The 21,760-nt window shown below is 40.1% G+C and overlaps 1 protein-coding gene across 17 annotated transcripts in view; it reads right to left on the minus strand.

The window, feature by feature from the left end:
- CAMK2D (calcium/calmodulin dependent protein kinase II delta) overlaps positions 1-21,760 on the minus strand; it is a 261,656-nt gene that overhangs the window by 62,269 nt on the left and 177,627 nt on the right. For all 17 annotated transcript variants that reach the window (XM_038755006.1, XM_038754999.1, XM_038755002.1 and 14 more), the window contains exons 5-7: positions 15,969-16,034; positions 11,795-11,867; positions 1,473-1,575 (exon numbers count right to left, since the gene is read on the minus strand). In XM_038755006.1, the coding sequence (XP_038610934.1) occupies positions 1,473-1,575; positions 11,795-11,867; positions 15,969-16,034 (242 nt within the window). The remainder of the gene's footprint in view (positions 1-1,472; positions 1,576-11,794; positions 11,868-15,968; positions 16,035-21,760) is intronic.

A 21,760-nucleotide genomic window follows, 5' to 3' on the forward strand; every position in this document is an offset into this window, starting at 1 on the left:
AATTTTAGAAATCTGGTCACTTAACGGCTTAATGTAGTGCCCTGGGCAGTGATAGGAGACCAATGTTATCATATTGAAATATGTGACTTGGCAGGTAAAAATCTGGGGTAGGCAGAATGTATTTTGAACACATCTAGGACCTGCTTTCAACAAACTTAGAATGACCAATTCTCGACTGATAACTTTCCTTTCTGACCCCTTGAATCTCAGCTGTTACTCTCTAATGCCCTCGGTACTTGACTCTCCCTCCACCTCCTTCCTGATATGACTCATGGCCTTTCTCCAGCAGAAGACCTGGATAGTTGCAGTTTGGAAATACAACGGGCAGGGATTTTGAGCAAAGGAGAGTTTTCTCTTGGAATCTGATTGGGCCAGGTTAAAAAAACCTTCTGCACCATTCTGCTTTTCCAGGCCAGGAAAATTCTTTGAAGATATGCTAAAATGGCAAGATTTCTTGGGCAAGAATTAGAAAAAATATTCCTTGTGTTCATTTGAAGCACATGCCTAAATTCCTCCATATTTCTCCTGTGACCCCTCTTTGCCACTGATTTTGACTTGGTTTGGATTGTCTGTATACCTATTTGCTAATTCCCCCACACAGTCTTAGGAATGCATTCTCAGAAAATTTCCCCATCCCACAGTCTCTGTTGTTAGCGAAATCGAGTTGCTTGAAAGTCCAAATATCTCCAAGTCCCCCACAAATGAAGGGCTGGAGAGAAAGATTTCTGGCATCTTTACCCAATTTGCCTTTTTCAGATCAATTAATCAATGGTATTTATTGAATGCTTACTATATGCAGAGCACTGATCTGGACACTTGGGACAGTACAATACAACAGAGTCGGTACACATTATCCCTGACCACACGAAGTTCACAGGTCCTCACCACTGCCCTCAGAGGAGCCTTATCTTGAGGCAAAGGCAAGGCAGTTGCCTTTCCATTTGGCCGACCCAAGATGGGTAGAAGATGGGTGAGCGAAAAGGCTGTCTGGGTTCATTCCTCTGGCTCTCTTTCTCTTTCCCACTTTACCCCTGGAAGCCCCATCCCCACTGCCTGCCAATCTTAATGGTTTCAAGTCAAATTTGGCACCTTTGATTTTTGGAAAACAGTCAGAGATCTTTGCCACCAGGGACGAACCAGTAGGGGCTCAGTCTCTTAGAAACCCCAATGATATTGAGGTGCCCAATTCTACCCCTATCTTACCTCCCAATTGGAGCAGTGGGCAGTGGAGCAGAACTGGGGCCTCTAACAGCCTTCGTTGGCAACTTTGCAATTGCAGTTACTGGATGGGTGATGGGAATGGGCGGGAAAAGAGTCAGTTTTGCTGTTTTAATAGCTTGTTCATAGTTTGTCTTCCTTCTTGTAGCTATGTGCCCAGAGCAGAGTGGGAAGAAGTGGTCAGTTTTCAACAGATGATGATAATAAATGAAGAGTGAAAGGTTTAAGCAAGGAAAGGAGAACGCTGTACCTACCAAACCATGCCTGCTGGTCTCCTTGAACTTCTATCGCCAAGCCAAAGTCTGCCAGTTTCACAGCTGCTCCCTTGGATTTGCTAGCTAAAAGCAAGTTCTCGGGCTTCATTTTAAAAGAGAAAACGTTGAGATGAGAACACAGTGGAAGTAATTTGCCAGTAATATCTCCCTAAGACAAATGAGCAATCCAGTCATGCGATTCCCATTAAACAGTCGAAGGCCATATTGAATCCCAGGGAAAACATAGTTAGAAAAATCATTCCAATGGGCATGGGTGCAGTGTGCATACAGATGCATAGATGCACTGGAGAGTCACACTTTTAGCATAACACAGTGACCACGGAATTGAGTTTGGGAGGAATCAAGAAGTATTTGGTCTAATCCCTTGTTGGGGAATGCCCCTTCAGGAACATAGTCACCTCTAGACAATTACTTTAAAGCACAAGGAATCTTTGCAGGGTGAAAAAAACAACAGGAAATATTCTGAAAACTGGAGAATTATACCAATTACTTGTTGCCAACTTGTACTTCCCAAGCGCTTAGTACAGTGCTCTGCACACAGTAAGTGCTCAATACGATTGATTAATTTAATGAGTCTCAGTCCAAGCCAAAGCAGACGTGGCGTCAATATTTTGTCCCCAGGTGAGATGGTTTTAGCTGCTTGATTGATCTGAGCTATTTCTGCAAAGACTTACACCCATATAGTGCTTTTTAAAAAACTCAGATCTGAGTTTTCAAATTGATTTTGATACAGAGAAGATTAACACTACAATTTGCCAAGTGTTACAAGTCAATTTTAGCAGTTTGTAATTTGGATAATTTTAACATTATGCATTTCAAATGGCAATTAAATAATTAACTGCATTTAAATTTAAGACTAATATTAGGGATAAATACAGTACTGTGTTTTCCCTGTAGATTTATCATGACTTTCGCACTGGACTATTCAATATAACAATTAAGCTATTCGGGCAAAGCAGCAAAGGTCCATAAACACCAAGTTTGAAAGACAATTAATTCAAGAGTAAAAGACAATCAGGCATGGACAAGAAAATAAGTCTAATATAATTGAAAATACAATATGCAGCATTGATACCGCACTTCCTGAGACTTTTCTTGCTCACTGCCATCAGATGCATCATCACTCTGATACATATTTGGGGAAAGCATTAGTGAAAAATTATAGACTGCAAGATTTTTTTAAGCCTAGCTGCAAGTCTAATAAGGATTAGGTGAGAATAACTTCAACTGGCTAGCAACAGCATAGAATAAGGACAACCTCCACATGCTGGAAAAAAAACCTTGCCATCAGGAGTAGAAAAAGCGTGATCCTAAATTCTTGACTTGGGAAGACATATTCCTAAAATTTTATTGCTGTGCAGCAATATCTAAAAACTATCCAATGATGAAAAAAGTTCATTTTCTGACTTTAATATTTGAAATCTTTAGTCCAGTGCATTCATATTTTTTTTTCAATTTGAGAACTGTTTCTGTAATTACTGCCTGCCATAGATAGCTTAAGAAAATCACTGTTGTTTCCTGACCTTCAAGACTCAAAGGGCATGTCATAGATCTCCCAGGTGACACACACACAAAAGACCTTATTGATCAACAACATAAAACTGTTGCACTGAGACTCTAACCCAGCAAGAGTTCCAAACACCGAAGTCATTAGCAATGCTTAAATTACAGATATGATTGAATTGTGCTGAGTAATGGATATCTCACTAGTGAATAAATATGCTTCAGTAAAAAAGTGTAGGGTGCTGTACAGTGTGTATTATGCCCTTAAACATCACACAGCTGCCCACTTGGGGATAGACGGGATGCCTCAGATTTTTATCATGCATGAACTTTGAATGGCTGGGGCATATATACATAACTAGAATAGGCCTGGAAGTCTTCACAGTACTATCTCATGAGTCACGTGGGGTAAAATCAAATCTGTCTGGTCAGAGACCTCTACCTCACACATATGGAGAGTGTTCAGCTGCAGTTATGAACATGTAAAGGCAGGGTTATTTGTAAAGAGAGAGCTGAGATTTAATTATTGTTGGAACAGATTTCAAAAAAAATCTCTGTATTACCGTGGTGAGGTATGTGCATGTGGGTGTTGTTTTAATAAATTTACAGAACAGCGGAGTCCAAGAACTCTTGTTACTCCTACTCAGAGTGTCTGGAAGCTTAATCCATTCAGACTTCCAATAACATATCACCACCAAAACTCACGCTAACATCCATCTTGTACAATATTGTAATTCTAAATCAAAAGTGAAAAGTGGTAACTGTTACTGAGCATTTGGAAAATGAGATTTCCAAATTTTTTTCCACAGATATCCCACACTGATTCTGTCTTTGCCACCTTGTTCATCCAGTGAAGCTGGTATTCCCATGACATCTGGTCTTGGTGTCAATGATCACATACAATGTCCGTTGACATTGCTGCATCACCATTTTCTTCCAATATCCTCAGTTATTTATACACATCTGGTACAAGGGAGAAGGCCAAAGGTGTTCCCTTGTAAATAATAAGGAAAAGCAACCTTTTGCATCTGTCTGCCATTCCGATCCTGGTGAACGTTTGTAAAAAACTCAAATACTGGGGAAATTCCTAAAGGCATGAGCAAAGCAGAAAAAGATAGGGGGTTCATGGTGGACCATGTGCTAAATAAATTATCAATCAGTGCCACTGTTAAAAAAAACAACATATCTGCAACTGGAAGATATTGGAGTATGGCATGTAGAGTTTGAGAAATAATCCTTCCATTTACAAATCTGCCATGGTCAGACCATAATTAGAGTACTATGCTAACAATTATGGTCACTGCATTTTAAAAATAATTTAGAGAAACTGGAGAAGGTCCAGAGAATTGCGACTACGTGATGGAAGAAATGGAAAACAGATCATATGATGGTAAAAAGATCGGAGGTATTTAGTCTGAATAAGGCTAAGGAGTTATTTACTATGGACTTCTCAAATGTAGGAAGGTGAGAAAAAATTTGATACATTCTACATATTACAGCAAGGCCCTAATATGAAAAAGATGAGGAGCAATTCGGAATGAACGTAAGGAAGGCATTTTTAACAGTCTACTAATGGAAGTTGTAGAGTTTCCTTCTTCAAGAAAAGAACTGAAGGTACCTTTCCTAGATGGTGTAGCCAACTGCCTGGGTCAAGATAGTCTTTTATTTGATGATATTTTTTCCAAAATGGTGCTTCTGTCACTTTTAAGATTATTTTTGGAACAAAAAAACTATCATTCTGGGAGCTCAACTGCAAGAGTGAAGCTTCATTCAGTATCCTGGCAGGTTCCCTTGGTTATCTTTTTTCCTGAAGAGGAAGTAAAGGTGCTAAAGAGACTCAGTAAATTAGTGACAGAGCCTGGGTTAATGAACACACAGTTCTTTGATTTCCAGCTCAGCCTGAGAGCCAGTCATGACATAATAGCATAGATGCTCCTGGGTTGTTCCCCGGGATGTGAGAAAGGGATTCACCTGTGGTCCTTTCCCCCCACCTGGAGAAGCAGCCGAGGCTTGACCTTTGACTTGAGCTGGAGAATAAGGAAGTGGGCAGTGAGACAAGCTGGGAGTCCCATGTACCAGCAATGCCGGCCACAGCAACTGTGCCAGGTTTGGTGTCACGCCAGACAGAAGCCCCAGTTCTGTTCGCCACTAGGATTGGGGCTCTGGGCCAAGCTCTTTGCCAAGCTGGAGATGGGCTGGGAGCTCCTATTCGCGTGGCCCACAGGGCAAGTATGCTCACAGGATCCAGCGCTGCCAACTGGCACAGGTTGCGGATCTAAACCAGGGAGCCTACACACTCCTAAGAGGAAACAAAATCCATTCTCCAGTTCGCCGGGCCAACTGGTTTTACAAGCAAATTTAATAATGGTAAATCATTTATATATCGTTTTATATTATGCCAAAAGTTTATTCAGGAGAAAAGAGAGTCCTCAAAGCTCATAAACTCAAACCACAGCTTTCCTGAATTCTGGGAGACACCCTAAAAATGAAGATTGAGAGGTTTGCTCATGGTTATAACAAGGGGCATTACCCACCTTGCACCAAAGCCTTATGACAATTATCTCCAAATTAGGGTTACCGTTAAAGTCGAACCTTAGGAAATGGGCGATGACTTTCATTAGCAAATTCCATTTTGCCTGTGCTCATTAGTATCATCCTAGCCAATAAAGTTAAGTAAACGTTAAACCGAAAATTAAGTTGTCCAAGGTGCTTTGAGCCTTTTGGAAGATATTCAGAAAAATCTAACATATAGAGTTATTCACTTGTTTTTTCCTTGACACTGTCCAGTTTTAGGGTTCCTTTGGAAATATCTATTTTTCAGGTAAAGCAGTTTATCCATCTTCATTGCTTCCTGTAATATCGGGAAAGTTAGACCAACAGCCCGGGCTTTGAAATGTTTTCAATCACTGGGACCCTTTCCAATAAAGGTGTGAACAACACTTTAAAGGGAAGTATGAAGCTGAAAACTCACTTTTATTTAAAAGTTGATAGTTTCAGGGAGAACTGTATTTTCTCCTGCTGTGAAGACATTATTTTCATTTTTAGCATCTTAGAGAACCAGCGTGAGAAGCAGTGTGGCTTAATGGAAAGAGTGTGGGCCTAGGAGTCAAAGGAGCTGGGTATTCTAATCCCAGCTCCAGCATTTGTCTTCTTTTTTAGTTTGGGCAAGTAACAACTTTTCTGTGTCTCAGTTACCTCATCTTTAAATTGTGGATTAAGAGTGTGAGCTCCATGGGGGATGTGGACTATGTCCAACCTGATTATCTTGTATCTACCTCAGGGCTTAATACAGTATGTGGATACCTTAAGTGCCTAATAGAAAAAAAAAAAGGGCTTTCTCATTGGGGTTGTGCGCTTGGCAGGAATAATTCAGGACTCAGAGAAAACATAATGGACTTCCCCAAATTATATTTCTAAGATATTTTTACCATAAGAATGTGGATCAACCTTCATGGATGGTAAGAAATCAGTCTCATCTTCTATTATGGATCAGTCATTTAATACAAACTTCCTAGAACTTTTTGCAGTTCTGAAAATACTAGGTTGTGCCCTCTGAGTGAATGAACAGGTCACATGGACACACTGTTCTTGGAAAAAAAACCCTTTCCAAACATTAAACCTAGTAGTAATAGTATTTATTAGGTGTTTACTGTGTGCAGAGCACTGTACTAAGGCACTGCGAGGGAAGCAGTGTGGCTCAGTGAAAAGAGCCTGGGCTTCGGAGTCAGAGGTCATGGGTTCTAATCCCAGCTCCGCCAATTGTCAGCTATGTGACTTTGAGCAAGTCACTTAACTTCTCTGTGCCTCAGTTACTTCATCTGTAAAATGGGACGACTGTGAGCCCCACGTGGGACAATCTGATCACCTTGTATCCCCCCAGTGCTTAGAACAGTGCTTTGCACATAGAAAGTGCTTAACAAATACCATTGTTATTATTACTGCATGGCTTAGTGGATAAAGCAAAGGACTGGGAGTCAGAAGGACCTGGGTTCTAATCCCAGATCTGCTACATGTCTGATGCATGACCTTGGGCAAGTCACTTAACTTCCCTGTACCTGTTACCTCTTCTCTAAAATGGGGATAAGAGAGTGAGCTCATGTGGGACAGGGACTGTGTCCAACTTGATTAACTTATATCTACCCAAGTCCTTAGAACAGTACTTGCAATGTAGTGCTTAAATAGCATAATTTTATTATTATTATTATTCCTGGAAAATGGCTGCCTGAAAGTAGTAATGCATCTAAGTACCGGATTAAACATTCCACCGTGAAACGAAGCAGTTTCATGGGAACCCAGGCGACAGTTTCTTAAATCTCTCCATTTGGAAATGAACCACTTGCTCTGAAGCTTCTAATTTTACCTCTTTTTCCCTTTTTCCCATAAAGCAGAATGTGTGATAACTACTGAATTTGGGTAGTTTGGAACCCAATTCTTCAGGCAAAAAAAAAAACAGATTTTAAGGCACAGTAATAATCGTTCAAACTCACGCTGAGATATAAAAACCCATTTCAGATTGAGCTCTTTCTGAGCGGCCCCAGTGAAATTGGTATTTGACTCACCCACAACCCCGTGGAAATTAAGAACACAGCCCATTCTAAAGAACATGATCACTATCCACCTACCATGTAAATGACCAGCTCTCTCCAATAAATGTTTTGGCTCAAACAAAAGCTTAGGAATGATGGAAATATTCTCACTGCTATGCTTGAAGCCCATGCATGGAAAAAGGAAAGGATGTAAGGGAATTCTGGTATTTAACACGATCCAATAGTCTGAACTTTTAGAGTAGATTGAAAATTTTCCATCATCAGAAATGCACATCATTTAATGTTGTTCTGCTTATTTTTCCCAATGATTTCAGGAAACTTTCCTAATATGAATTATCAATGTGCTTGAGGTAGTGTCCTGATTATCTAACTTACCTTAATTTTTCCTTAAACATATAAATCATGATTCCAAAGTATTATTTCCACATCCTAAATGTGAAAGACATAAATTTGGCTTTTTCCATGGGTGTGAAGGGGCCTGGATAGAAGAGACCTAAAGCAGAACTGGGAGCCCATTGTTGGGTAGGGATTGTCTCTATTTGTTGTCACACTGTAGTTTCCAAGTGCTTACTACAGTTCTCTGGCACACACTAAATGCTCAATAAATATGACTGAATGGATGAATGAAAGAAATAGCAGGACAACTGGGCATTTCTGCTCAAAAAAGCAGTTTTCATTCCTAAGGGTCTTTCTTTTCCAACAATTTCTGTCCTAATTCTCATAAAGCTAGAGAGGAAAAACTGTCAAACCTCCAAAAAAAAAAAATTTTCATCAAAAAACTATGGAAAAGCTTCTTCCTTCAAAACAGTTGTTCTTGGGAATGTCCAACAGGAAACAGAGGGGAAGAAGGGACCAACATAATTATGGGCAGAAGCAATTTCCAAATGGATGTCATGCCTGCTCCTCACGGTTTCTTCAACAACTTGGAATCCATTTCCTTGTTGGGTTTGGAAAAGAACAGTCTCACGAAGCTTGGATACAACAGCGAACTATTTCAAGCAGTTCATTTGTAAAATAAAAATAATCTTTTCCTTTGTCTTAATTTTACTCATCCAGGCAGGCTGGAGTTCTGATTGGTGCCCGACTCATTCACTGAATAAATATTGATAAGAGAATGAAGAATGTGGCTTAAAAGTAGCACTGCAGTGAGAATGTCCTTTCGATGCCCCGGAAATGAGAAAACAAACTCTGCTGCTCTCTTTTCATTTTAGACATCTAGAATGGGTAGAATGTAAAGTAAGCAGTTGCACACACTTCAGGCTGTATGCTCCTCAGCCAGGCCACATGTACCTGGGTTTAAAAGACATACAACCCAGGCTTTCAGCCCACCCAAGGTGTGCATATATTGGCTGAACAGCACAAACCCTGGGGCGAAAACTGCGCTTATAAAATAGCCACCTGAAAGTAGAAATGCATTTAAACCCTGGACTAAACATTCCACCGTGAAACAAGCAGCTTCAATGGTTTCAATGGTTTCTTAAATCTCTCCATTTGGAAATGAACCACTTGCTTTGAAGCTTCTAATTTTACCTGTTCCCTTCGCACAGGTCTCCTTGGTGCTCAGGAATTTTAATTACACCTTAGAAAGTAATATCTCTTTTGTTCCCAATGAGCTATGGAGAGAAAAAATGAACTGAACCTACTCCGGTCTGGTTTCAGAATCACTTCCCATCTGGCTATAGGTTTTAGTTGAATTTAGACAACTGGTGTTCACTCTACCCCCACCAGACTTTTGTATACCCCCTTTTACTCAATTGATTCCCTTACCTGTAATTTATTTTAATGACTTATTCACCTGCTAGATTGTAAGATCCTTGAATATAGGGACCATATTTCCCTTGTGGCCCACTATATATTTACTATTCCGGTTTCAATCAATCAATGGTATTTATTGAGCAGAGCACTCCACTAAGCGTGTGGGAGAGTGCAATAAAACAGAATTAGTGAACATGTTCCCTAGTTTAGACACAAAACCTAGATCATGGGAATGGGAGTCAGAAAACCTGGGTTATAATCCCAGCTCTGCAGCTGGCTTTATGGGTAAATTTTATGCAATTTGCTGACCTCACTTTGCCTCAGTTTCCTTATTTGTAAAATGGGAATCAAATAGAGAAGCAGCGTGGTTCATTGGAAAGAGCATGGGCTTGGGAGTCAGAGGTCATGAGTTCAAATCCTGTCTCTGCCAATTGTCAGCTGTGTGACCTTGGGCAAGTCACTTCACTTCTCTGGGCCCCAGTTACCTCATCTGTAAAATGGGGATTAAGACTGCGAGCTCTAGGCAGGACAACCTGATCCCTTGTATCCTCCCCAGAGCTTAGAACAGTGCTTTGCACATAGTAAGTGCTTAACCAATGCTATAAAAAATACCTGTTCTGCCTCTCTCAGACTGCAAACTCTGTGAGGGACAAGAATTATTTCTGATCTGATTATCTTGCATTTACCACAGGGTTTAGCAAAGTGACTGGCACTTTGTAAGTATAAAAATAATGTTTATCAGCCTAGCACATAGTTTTGCGGGGGCACGATTACACGGACTGTTTAGCCGATCTAATCACTAGCATCATTTTATACATTTAATTACATTCCCTAATATTTATTCATTAATATAAAACTAATAATTGCATTTCTTAAGCACTTTCTATGTGCCCAGCCCTGCACTTAGCAGTGGAATAGATAACAAGCTAATCAGGTCAAACCCAATCTCTGTTCTCCAGGGGGCTTCCAGTCTAAGGTGGAGGGAAGATGGGTATTTAATCCCTGTCCCTGTGAAGAACAGGGCCATTAAGTGACTTGCCCAAGGTCACACAGCAGGCAGGTGGCAGAGCTGGGATTAGAATCCAGTCCTCTGACTCCTAGGCCTATACACTTTCCACTAGGCCACACTGCATCCGTTTAACAATCTGCTTAATCAATGAACAATCACTCATTAAGAAGTTGGGGCTAAGAAGAGAGGACATCTGACAGCTAACCCAGAACATCTACAAACTCTGCTCACTCAAAGGAGGTAGGGTGAGTCAATGCCTTTCTTTGCCACTGGATAAAAGGTGCTATTTAAGATCCTTAAACGAAGGGTACAGAAACAGAGTACGGTGAGGGCATGTGTCTGGGGAAAGTCTTGGAATAAAGCCTTGTGACCTTATTGCTCATATCTTCTGCCTTTACAAGCACAAGTGCAGCTGAACCCCAGTTGGGAGCTGTGTGCTGTCGCATCTACTCCAACGGCATCACTCACCTTCAGGTCGCGATGGACCATGCCCATCTGATGGCAGTGTAGCACAGCCTCCAGGACCTGCTGAATGCAATGGACTGCATGCAAACACCAGGAGGGCATGTGTTAGTTCCAAGCTCACCCTGGGGGTCTGTATACCCTCAGAGAGATTGGGTTAAAGTGCAAAACTAGCAAACAACTGGATATGTCTTACACAACCTCCAGAAAGTACCCAATCTGCTCAGGTAGAGAAGCTGGTCTCTCGGGAAGAATTATCACCTTGCTCCGGGTTGCCAGATTTTGTACCTAATTTTGACTGCACTGGATTTAATACAGGAGTTCAGTTGGTTGAGGATACGATCTTTCGGGAGAAATGGATTTTGAAAGTAACCCACATCCATTCTATTCCTGAAAATCTCTTCAGAAGAACATTTAACAGGTTCATTTTTTCTTCATTTGCCTTCTCCAGGACTTTCCAGTAAGTTTTTCTAAAAGCTTCCTGTCAAATGAGGAATTGACCCCCATTACCATAAGTAATGCTTTTCTTAACATAAATGATTAACTTCTCTTTCTTTAATTTAGTTAGCCATTATGATCTCTCGCCTGAGGATTTGGCATGCTTGAATGGAGTAATGTGTGCCCAGTTGTTCAGCTACTGCAACCCCCGATCTCAGGACAGAAGTTGGTGTATTTATCTGCAGACTGACATACATCACAGGCCAAGTGTAGGCATCTCCAGGTGCTTACTGAATGACCAATGCACTCCCTTCCCGAAAACCACATCATCAAAATTTAACTTCTTGGTTTAAATCCAGAACCTTGGAAGGTTACATTCTCAAAAGGACTCCTTGCCCGCTTTCGCCATGATGTATATTAGGCCTGTAGACAAGCGAATTGGAAAAAGATGCCATGCATTATTTGGTCACAGTCATTCGGTGGAAGAGAGGGGAGAGGGGATAGAAAACGGAACCATTTTCAGCCTCCCACCCTCTGCCCTTCTCCAGAAAATCTTTTTTTAAAAAAATCAAACTCCATATACTAACCTTCAGGTCCCTGTGAACTATGCCATTTAGGTGACAATGATTTACACTTTCTAGAATCTGCTGTATACAATGACTGCAAAGATACAAGGGTAGAATGGAAGGGAGAACATTTTAAAGGCACATAATCACAGTGAATAACAAAAAGTTAAAAGAAATATATGTTTCTTCACAAATTGTTTACTTTCACACAACTGGAATCAAAGCATGCAGAATAAAGGCATTTCCAATCTAAAATAAAGACATCTAACATATAAATCGTGACAATACCAGACAAAACAATTTGTGTTGTGTTTTTCTTTAATCATTTGGAGATTAATGTCCTGCATATCTATAAATACTATATGCCGAATACCTGTTTTTCCAAAGGAAAAGTTGATGAAAGCTTTCCACAATAATATTATTGGGAAAGTCAAAAAATCACAAATTTGTATTTCTCACAAAAATGAAGCCTTGTAAAAATCTGAGCTCACAATTGAACAACAGCATTGAGACAGAAGGGTGAACAGAAATCAAATGAAAGAGGAGAAATGAGAGTAAACAAAACTAAGGAACAATCTGAAAATTGAAATCAAATGTTTCTTTTTTCCTCTTTTCATAAAGCATTAAAAGGAAGGCCAATACAGTTACTAAATACCACATACAGAGTTTCCTGACAACACATGGGAGTCAACAATTCCCTTTTTAGTGGCCAAGAGACAGGCCCACTGCAGCTAAGCCTAGGGAAAATCCAAATTATACAGCAGAAAATGCCTGAGAAGGCAGATCAATATTACACACTTACTCTCTTGGGTCCACTGGAGCATGAGAACACTTTTGCTTACCATTATGTCTAAATCTGCAATTTATACTTTCCTTATCAAAACTTTGCAACTTTATAACAGTTTTCTAATTAAACTCTGAAAAAATTAATAAATAGCGGCATCTAGAACATCTCATTATCTACCAATTAACACATGTAAATGTTGAACATGTCACATTCCTATATTCTGCACTAGTTTATGTACTGAATGATCGTGCACACAAACCACTTACACTGATGTTTTAAAACCACGATGCAACATTTTAATAAGGATGATTTTAGTATTCATCTCACTTTCACTGCCACAACTATCCATCAATCAGTGGTATTTATTTGGTGCTTACTGTTGGTAGAGCACTCTACTAAGTGCTTGGGAGAGTATAACAGAGTTGGTGGACATGTTCTCTGCCCTCAATGATCTGAATTGTGCCTTATAGTATTGATCCTAGACTACAGTGTGGTCCCAGAACTGACAGCTGTTCTGTTCTATCACTGGGAAGGCAAAAACAGCTGTATCTGAGAAACAACCAATGTAAGACAAACTGCTGCTCTAAATTACCCAATGGGGCTAATGCATGCTCCCATTCTTCACTGGGAGGTTAAAATCACACTTTAAGTGGGTCTTTGTGGTACACATATTTTCTTCTCCAAATTGGGAGATGTTCTTCTGTGAGAACTACCGAAAAACGTGGTTGACCTCCTTATCCAGTCTCCAGGTCTTGACGCGAAAACAGGTATAAACTTGACTCTTGGGTTCACTCACTTTATAGGTTCTAACTTTGGGATCTTTGGATAGACGATCACTTCTGAAAAAGGTGATATTCACCTGGAACTGTTCTTACCCAACTCTCTCAGACAATCTCTACGTATGCTAAACCATAAAACTTTTTTTTAAAAAAACCACCCATGTGAATATTGGCTATAATAGGCTATTCAATAAAGTTTGTTCAGAATAAAACTGATCAATAAGAATTTTTCTAGTTTTCTGAAATATATGAATAATCTGGTTATAATCTACATGGTTTAATATGCGGGGGGGGTTTTTAACTCAAGCAACAGGCAACCCACTTACCATATAACAAATGACAAAAGTTTCCACCGACTTCCCAGAAAAAAAAAAATCTTGCACTTTTCAGTTACATAGCCCCATGACTTTAAAGATGATCAAAGCAACCCTAGGATCACCCTAAGCAACGAACATTTCCTCAACATCTAGTCAGAATAGAAACTGAATAGAGATTAAAAAGTTTGAGGTATTACTTCTGTACACGCACACGTACACACATAGGGTAAAAATAAATTATTTGATCTACATCAATCGATCAATGGTATTTACTGAGTGCTTACTCTGTGCCGAGCACTGTAATAATAATAATAATGGTGGTATTTGTTAAGTACTTACTATGTGTCAAGCACTGTTCTAAGAGCTGGGGGAGATACAAGGTAATCAGCTTGTCCCGCGTGGGGCTCACAGTCTTCATCACCATTTTACAGATGAGGGAACTGAGGCCCAGTGAAGTGACTTGCCCAAGGTCACATAGCTGACAAGTGGTGGAGCCGGGATTAGAACCCAGGAACTCTGACTCTGAAGCCCATGCTCTTTCCACTAAGCCACGCTGCTTCCACTGCACTAAGTGCTTGGAAGAGTATAATACAACAGAGTTGGTAGATATGTCCCCTGCCCACAAGGAGCTATTAGCTCCTTGTCTAGAAGACAAAATGGGGGAGGGATAAATCCATACTGAATTAGTAAAAAAAAAAAAAAATTAAAATTCTTCTTTAAAAGAAGTACTGTGTGTGTGTGTGTGTGTGTCTTTTCCATGCATGTGTCTATCTCTATTAGTAGAACCATTGGGATGGTAAGTGAAACTGTGAGTCTGTCCACCACTGAATTTCTCGTTGCCTCAGCATATTCTCTTCAAAGGGCCAACTAAGGTTTTGTTATACACATCCAGAGCTTTAGACCTCAGTAACTTCTTATTTTCAATCAAAATATGCTTTCCCTTTGTAGGAGTCAGGAGATTAATGGGAGGAAGTAGATGAGAAGTAGTTTACCCTTGTCATTGTAACTACGGATTAAAGAGACTCAAAATAATGAGATTTTACTGCATATGAACCCATACATAAAATTTCAACATTGTTTCCATGATGGGCTATTTCTCTGTAATCCAGAAACATCCACTCATCAAAGAAAATTCCATCTATGGAAAATATACCTGGATAGAGATCAGTATGAAGGAGGTTGTAGACGATCAACTAAGTGCCAAAGCACAGATTTGGATGTTGCTGGCTATAAAAATCTAGCCCTTATATGACAACTATTTTTCTGATTTAAAACAAATGTTGACTTTTCACTAACTCCTAGAAACGCTTAGAAGAATGGGAAATGGGACTGTTTCCCAAAAAACTAGAATGTTCCATGCTTCAAGGCTCTCGTTAGGCTTAACTCTGGGCTTTAACTGATTTTAGCATTGCAGTAAATTTGAAAGACAAGACTCCAGCAACAAACATGTTATTAGGTTGGGAAATGTTAAGAGAACAGAGCAATTCAGTTTGGGACTGTGTCTATAATCATGCCCCCACATGTCTGGTAAGTTCATTTCATACAGCAGGTACTCAATAAATACTGGTGGACGAATGAATGTCTCTTCTCAAAATCAATCACTCCAGCGGCCATAAGACCTTAATGGAGAAATGTCAATTAAGAGGCATAGTGAACGACAAAGAGCAAGGGGAGTTATAGCACTGTGGACTAGTGGATAGAGCACAGGCTTGGGAGTCAGAAGGCTCTGGCTAATTTAATCTCGGCTCTTCCATGTGTCTGCTGTGTGACCTTGGGCAAGTCACTTAACCTCTCTGGCTTCAGTTACCTCATTTGCAAAATGGGGATTAAGATTGTGCACCCCATGTGGGACAGGGACTGTGTCCAATCTGACTTGCTTGTATCCACCCCAGCACTTAAAACAGTAACTGGCACATAGTAAGCGCTTAACAAATAGCAGAATCATTATGATTTTCATAGGTATTTGAATAAACACTATGCTGGTACTGGAATCACCTGTGAAAAGAAGCAGCATGGCTTAGTGAATAGAGCATGGGCCTGGGAGACAGAAGGATCTGGGTTCTAATCCCGACTCTGCCATTTGTCTGCTGTATGACCTTGGGAAAGTCACAACTTCTCTGTGCCTCAGTTATCTCACCTCTAAACTGGGGATTAAGACTGTGAGCCCCATGTGGGACATGGTCTGTGTCCAACCTGATTATCCCTTATCTACTTCAGAGCCTAGAGTAGAGCCTGGCACAGAGTAAGTACTTAAATACCATTAAAAAAAGTTGACTGTGAAACCACAAATACAAGAAAAAAAAGCTACTTACCTTGCATCAGCTTCACTGTAATATTCCCTTGCTACTATGTCCTCAAAAAGTTCCCCTCCAGTGACTCTGAAAATAAAATAGTACCTGATCAGAAGTAAAACTCTCTTTTTTCTTACTCCACTTTTTCTGGTGTATAACTCTATTTCATAGGATCCTTCAACTTAAACTATCATGATTTTTCTACCTTAATCTGGAGCCCACGTGGAACTCTAAGAAGGTTGGTCCAGGGAAGCAGTCTGGCCAAGTGGAAATATCAAGAGCTTCGGAGTCAGGGGACTTGAGCTCTAATACCAGTTATCTGCCTGCTGTTTGTTCTTGGGCAAGTCGCTTAAGTTTTCTGTACCTCAGTTTACAACTCTATGAAATAAGAATTTTAACCTGCTTCTCCCATCCCTCTAGGCCATTAGTATCATGTTGAACAAGAATTGTGTTGGATTAGATTATTTTGCACCTGTCCCAGTGCTTGATATAATGCTTGGCATATAGTAAGCACTTAATAAAATTATTGTATTAATAATAATAATTATAATTCCTATTATTGTCACAAATACTTTTAATCATGAAGTGTGCAAATTTCTATTTACCTTCTTTCCTCCAGGCCATTCCTTGTGTGTCTTTATCCCCTCTAGTCTGAAAGCCCCTTGTGGACAGACATCCTGTCTACCTACTTAATTGCTCTGTACTCGGCCAACTGCTTAGTACAATGCTCTGCAAACAGTAAACCTTCAAAAAATACCACTGAAAAGAACAGAAGCATCTTGGGAAGCTCCATCATTGATGCTGATCCCTAGGATCAACATTCATCAATCAATCACTCAATCAATCAATACTATTTAGAGAGTGCTCACTGAGTGCAGGCCACTGTACTAAGTGCTTGGGAGAAAATACAACAGAATTGGTAGATGTATTCCCTGACTACCAGGTGCTCACAGTCTACGGGGGGAAACAGACATTAAAATCAATCAATCAATCATATTTACTGAGCGCTTACTGTGTGCACAGCACTGAACTAAGCGCTTGGGAAGTACAAGTTTGCAACATAGAGACGGTCCCTACCCAACAGTGGGCTCACAGTCGAGAAGGGGGAGACAGAGAACAAAACAAAACATATTAACAAAATAAAATAAATAGAACAGATATGTACAAGTAAAATAAATAAATGAATAGAGTAATATTTATGTTTCTCAAAAATAAGAACTAAGGACTTCCTGTAACTCCAACTTTTGCCTCTATCCTCTGGAAAACTCCCAGACTGTACACTTTATTTTCAATAGGTTTGTTTAGTTTCTATCGCCGCCCCCGCTGCCTTTCTTTTTTTTAACAACACAGAGTTGACCCTGAAGGAACTAATTCATTAAACTGGATGTTGGGAATTTTAATTAAAGTGGGCATTGACTTCGATTTTAATGACGAAAACCAAATACTTTCTTTCACCTCAGACAGTCACATGCTAACCAAGGCTCAAATTAGGTTGAAGTCCAGAAGAGATCTCATCATTAAAACAGGTGTCAATTAGTGTCCAGGAGTCAGGAAAATCATTAGTCCATATGCCCAGGAATTAAAATGAGTGAGTCCTAGGGGCCACAAGGGTTTTCTCTATAGACTTTATGGAGGAGAAACTGTTACTTTTGGGCCAAAGGCTGCTGAAGCTCCTTCTTACTGAGTCCCCCTGCTACCTACAGCTCATTTTCCCACTCTGGACTCCCCCTCCAAGGTCACCCACCTTTAACGTGCTGAAAACACAGAGCCAACACAACCCCTATAGCTGCCTAACCATTGGGTAGGGGGGTCAGGAAGGCTTACAAGGCAACAGATGCTGCAGAGAGCAGCTAGAAAGCCCTGGCCTTGTGGATAGGGCCCCGCCCTGGGAGTCTGAAGGACCTGGGTTCAAATCCCAGATCTGCCACTTGTCTGCTGTGTGACCTTGGGCAAGTCACTTCACTTCCCTGTGCCTCAGTTACTTTATCTGCTTAATGGAAATTAAGAGTGTGAGCCCCATGGGGGAAAAGGATTGTGTCCAACCTAATTAGCCTCTGTTTACCCCACTGCTTAGTACAATGCCTGGTGCATACTAAGCACTTAAATACCACAGTTATTATTATTAAACAACTAGATGGCTAGGAAGCAGTGTGGCCTATTGGATAGGGTACGGGGCATGGGAATCAGAAGGACCTGGGTTCTAGTCCTGGCTCCACCACTTGTCTGCAGTATGACCTTGGGAAAGTCACCACTTCTCTGGGCTTCAGTTACCCCATCTGTAAAATGGGGATTAAGACTGTGAGTCCCATGTGGGACATGGACTTTGTCCAACAACCTGATTAGCTAATATTTACTCCAGTGCTTAGAATAGTGATGGGCATGTAGTAAGCACTTAAATATCACAGAAAGAAAAATGATGGGTGACAAAGTCCAAAGCCAACTCTCCTGGGGCCACCTTGTCCTATCAAAGTTTGTGAATCTGATTCTTAAACTTTCATTCATTCATTCAACAGTATTTATTGAGTGCTTACTACCCATTTAGGAAAGTACAATAGAACAACAGATACATTGCCTGCCCACAACGAGCTTACAGTGTGGTGGGGGAGGCAGACATTAATATACACAAATAAATTACAGATATATACATATGTGCTATGGGAATGGGAGGGAGAATGAATGAAGGGAGCAAGTCAGGGCAATGCAGGAGGGAATGGGAGAAGAGGAGAGGAGGGCTTAGTCAAGGAAGGCTTCTTGGAGGAGATGTGCCTTCAACAAGGCTTTGAAGTGGGGAGGAGCAATTTATCTGTCTGAGATGAGGGAGGGCGCTCCAGGCCAGAGGTAGGATGTGGGCGAGAGGTCGGCGGCAAGATAGATAACAGGACAGAAAGTGACCCCTTAAAATTTAACTGTGCATTGCAAATTGCTGAAATTCATTATATTCTTACATATACACACTCCACACCATTCCTCACCATCACTACACTAAATAGAACTGAAACATTCATAGTCCTTCTTGGGAAAGGCAGTTATGTCAAGCCATTTGTCCAAGGAGCATTCTCTATTTCACAGGCCCAGGACAGAGGAGACAGACCCTTAACTCCATTCCAGCGTGGAAGCAAACAAGTCAGCAGGGCCATTTTCCAAAACAAGGGAGATATATGAATATAGAAAGACAGATCAAGCATTCTTGCCATACAAACAATCATTCCTGCTATGAATTGGTAGCTGGTTTCTGAAGGAACCATGTGATTCAGAAAACACTGGTGATTCAATGAGAATTGATGGATTAGGTGATCAGTGGCTCAGAGAGACTACCTATATATATCTTTTCCATTGTTGTTGGTGGCATCTCTCCCAAGAGGCCTTCCCTGATTAAGCCCTCTTTTGCCCGGCTCGCTCTACCTTCCGTATCATCTATACGCTTGGATCTGTGACCTTTGGGCATTTGATATTTGCCCCACCTCCAACCCCACAGCACTTGTGTACATATCTTTAAATTGCATGTTATAAATCACTTAATTTTTCATATTGATATCTGTCTCCCCCTATAGACTACAAGCTCATTATGGGCAGGGTTTGTGTCACCTAATTCTGTTGTATTATACTCTCCCAATCCCTTAGTACAGTACTCTGCACATAGTAAGCACTCAATAAATACCACTGATTGCTGGAAAAATGCATGTGTGTATCTATCTAAATATATATATATATATGTATGTACATAAACATACACACAAACACATATATATTCACACATACACTGGAAATATATATATATATATACACACACACACACACATATATATGCATATATCCATTAAAATGGAAGAGATACAATAACCCAGACGATTTAGAATACCTAGAGAGAGGATAAAAATGACTGAGCAATATATTCCTGATTTATTTTCTTCCCAAAGTAGAAAATGCTTGAGGCACCCAAATCTTGAAACAAAAATGAAGTACACAACTAAGGAATTACCAATGATTTTAGTGGATAATGGGAAATGTTGCTACTCACTACTTCTACTTTCCAAAATAATCTCTTTGCTTTTCCTCATTCCCTCAATGACTAAAATGACAATGTGTTTCAAACTAACTTATAAATATCTTCATTTCTACTACTAAACATACATACAATCCATCTTGGACAAATGTAACAGTTTTCACAAGATTAAATTCTTTACAGAATTATGTTGGTATCAACTACAAGTTCCTTTCTAAGCTCGCTATATCACATTATGGCTTGATAAACACTAAGGGCTAATTATTATTATTTATTCACTGAAAATTTCAACATGCTTTTCTGAAAGTTCTACCACAAAATCACAAATTAAAATAGGTCCTGTGGAAAATGATTACATTAATTAGCTGACTTAAATAGTTTATAAAAAACCCAGTCTCACAGTCAGCCCAGATAGCAGCAAAATACACAGGCATCAATTCATTGTATTTATTGAGCACTTACTATGTGCAGACCAAATTCTATTCACCATTTGATCATGGTGAATGCTGCAGGACATTGAGTCAGGCCGCAGTTGGAGCTGAGGTCCTTGGCTTCCTTTTTTATTACCTCCCCATTAATCGATCAATCAATCCTATTTACTGAATGCTTATTGTGTGCAGAGCACTGTACTAAGTGCTTATGAATATACAATATAACAGAGTTGATAGACATGTTCACTCCCACAACGAGTTTATAGTCTAGACGGATGCTGTTGGCTGGAGGTGTAAAGCATTTACAATATTACTTTCACTAAAGGGGCTTACAGACCCAATTCTATTTTATTATAGTGAATACTGCAATGTTTGTTGACTGTTGTATTGTACTCTCCCAAGTACTTAGTACAATGCTCTGTATGTAGTGAGTGTGCAAAAAATGTGACTAAATAAATGAATGAATTGACATGAAGTCCTTAGCTTTCTTTTTCATTATCACCCTAACGATCAATCAATCCTATTTATTGAGTGCTTACAGTGTGCAGAGCACTGTGCTATGTTCTTGGGAGAGTACAATATATAACAGAGTTGGTAGACAGGTTCCCTTCCCACAGAGAGTTTACAGTCTAGAAGGATGCTGTCAGCTGAAGGTGTCTTGAGGGGGATAGAGAAATCAATATGAATCAATTACAGACATGTACGTAAGTTTTGTGGGGCTCAGGGAGAGAGGGAATAAAGGGTGCAATTCAATGTTTCAGACCTGACTGTGATAGGAATCTCAGAATAGGAAATATCTCATGAATATGTCCTATGAGAGGGCACCTGAGTTGCTTTTTTTACACCTTCAGGAGTTCCAATCTGAGTGAGCAAAGGAACAGGGCTGATGGGAGGAGGTGATTAGTTGGGGAGGCACACCCCTACCCACCACCTCTAATAGTCTAGACTGTAAACTTGTTGTGGGCAGGGAATGCCAGTTCATTATTATATTGTATTCTCCAAAGAGCTTAGTACAGTGCTGTGCACAAGAAAATGATTGAATGAAAAATCAATCATGTTTATTGAGTGCTTATTGTGTGCAGAGCACTGCACAATATAACAGAGTTGGAAAACACATTTCCTGTCAACACGAGTTTACAATCTAGAGTTTACATTCCCGACAGGACCTTATAAAGTGTCCCAGTGGGACCTGTGAGGCTGTTTCTAGATCAGGCAATCAATTAATCAGTCAATCATTCATATATTCAATCATTTTTATCAAGCACTTACTGTGGGCAGACCACTGTACTATGTACTTGGGAGAATACAATAACAATAAACAGATACATTCCCTGCCCACAACAAACTTACAGGCTAGAGGGCAAGCTTACAATCAATCT

This window comes from Tachyglossus aculeatus, chromosome 12 (genome assembly GCF_015852505.1).
Source record: "Tachyglossus aculeatus isolate mTacAcu1 chromosome 12, mTacAcu1.pri, whole genome shotgun sequence".
Taxonomy (NCBI): Eukaryota; Metazoa; Chordata; class Mammalia; order Monotremata; family Tachyglossidae; genus Tachyglossus; species Tachyglossus aculeatus.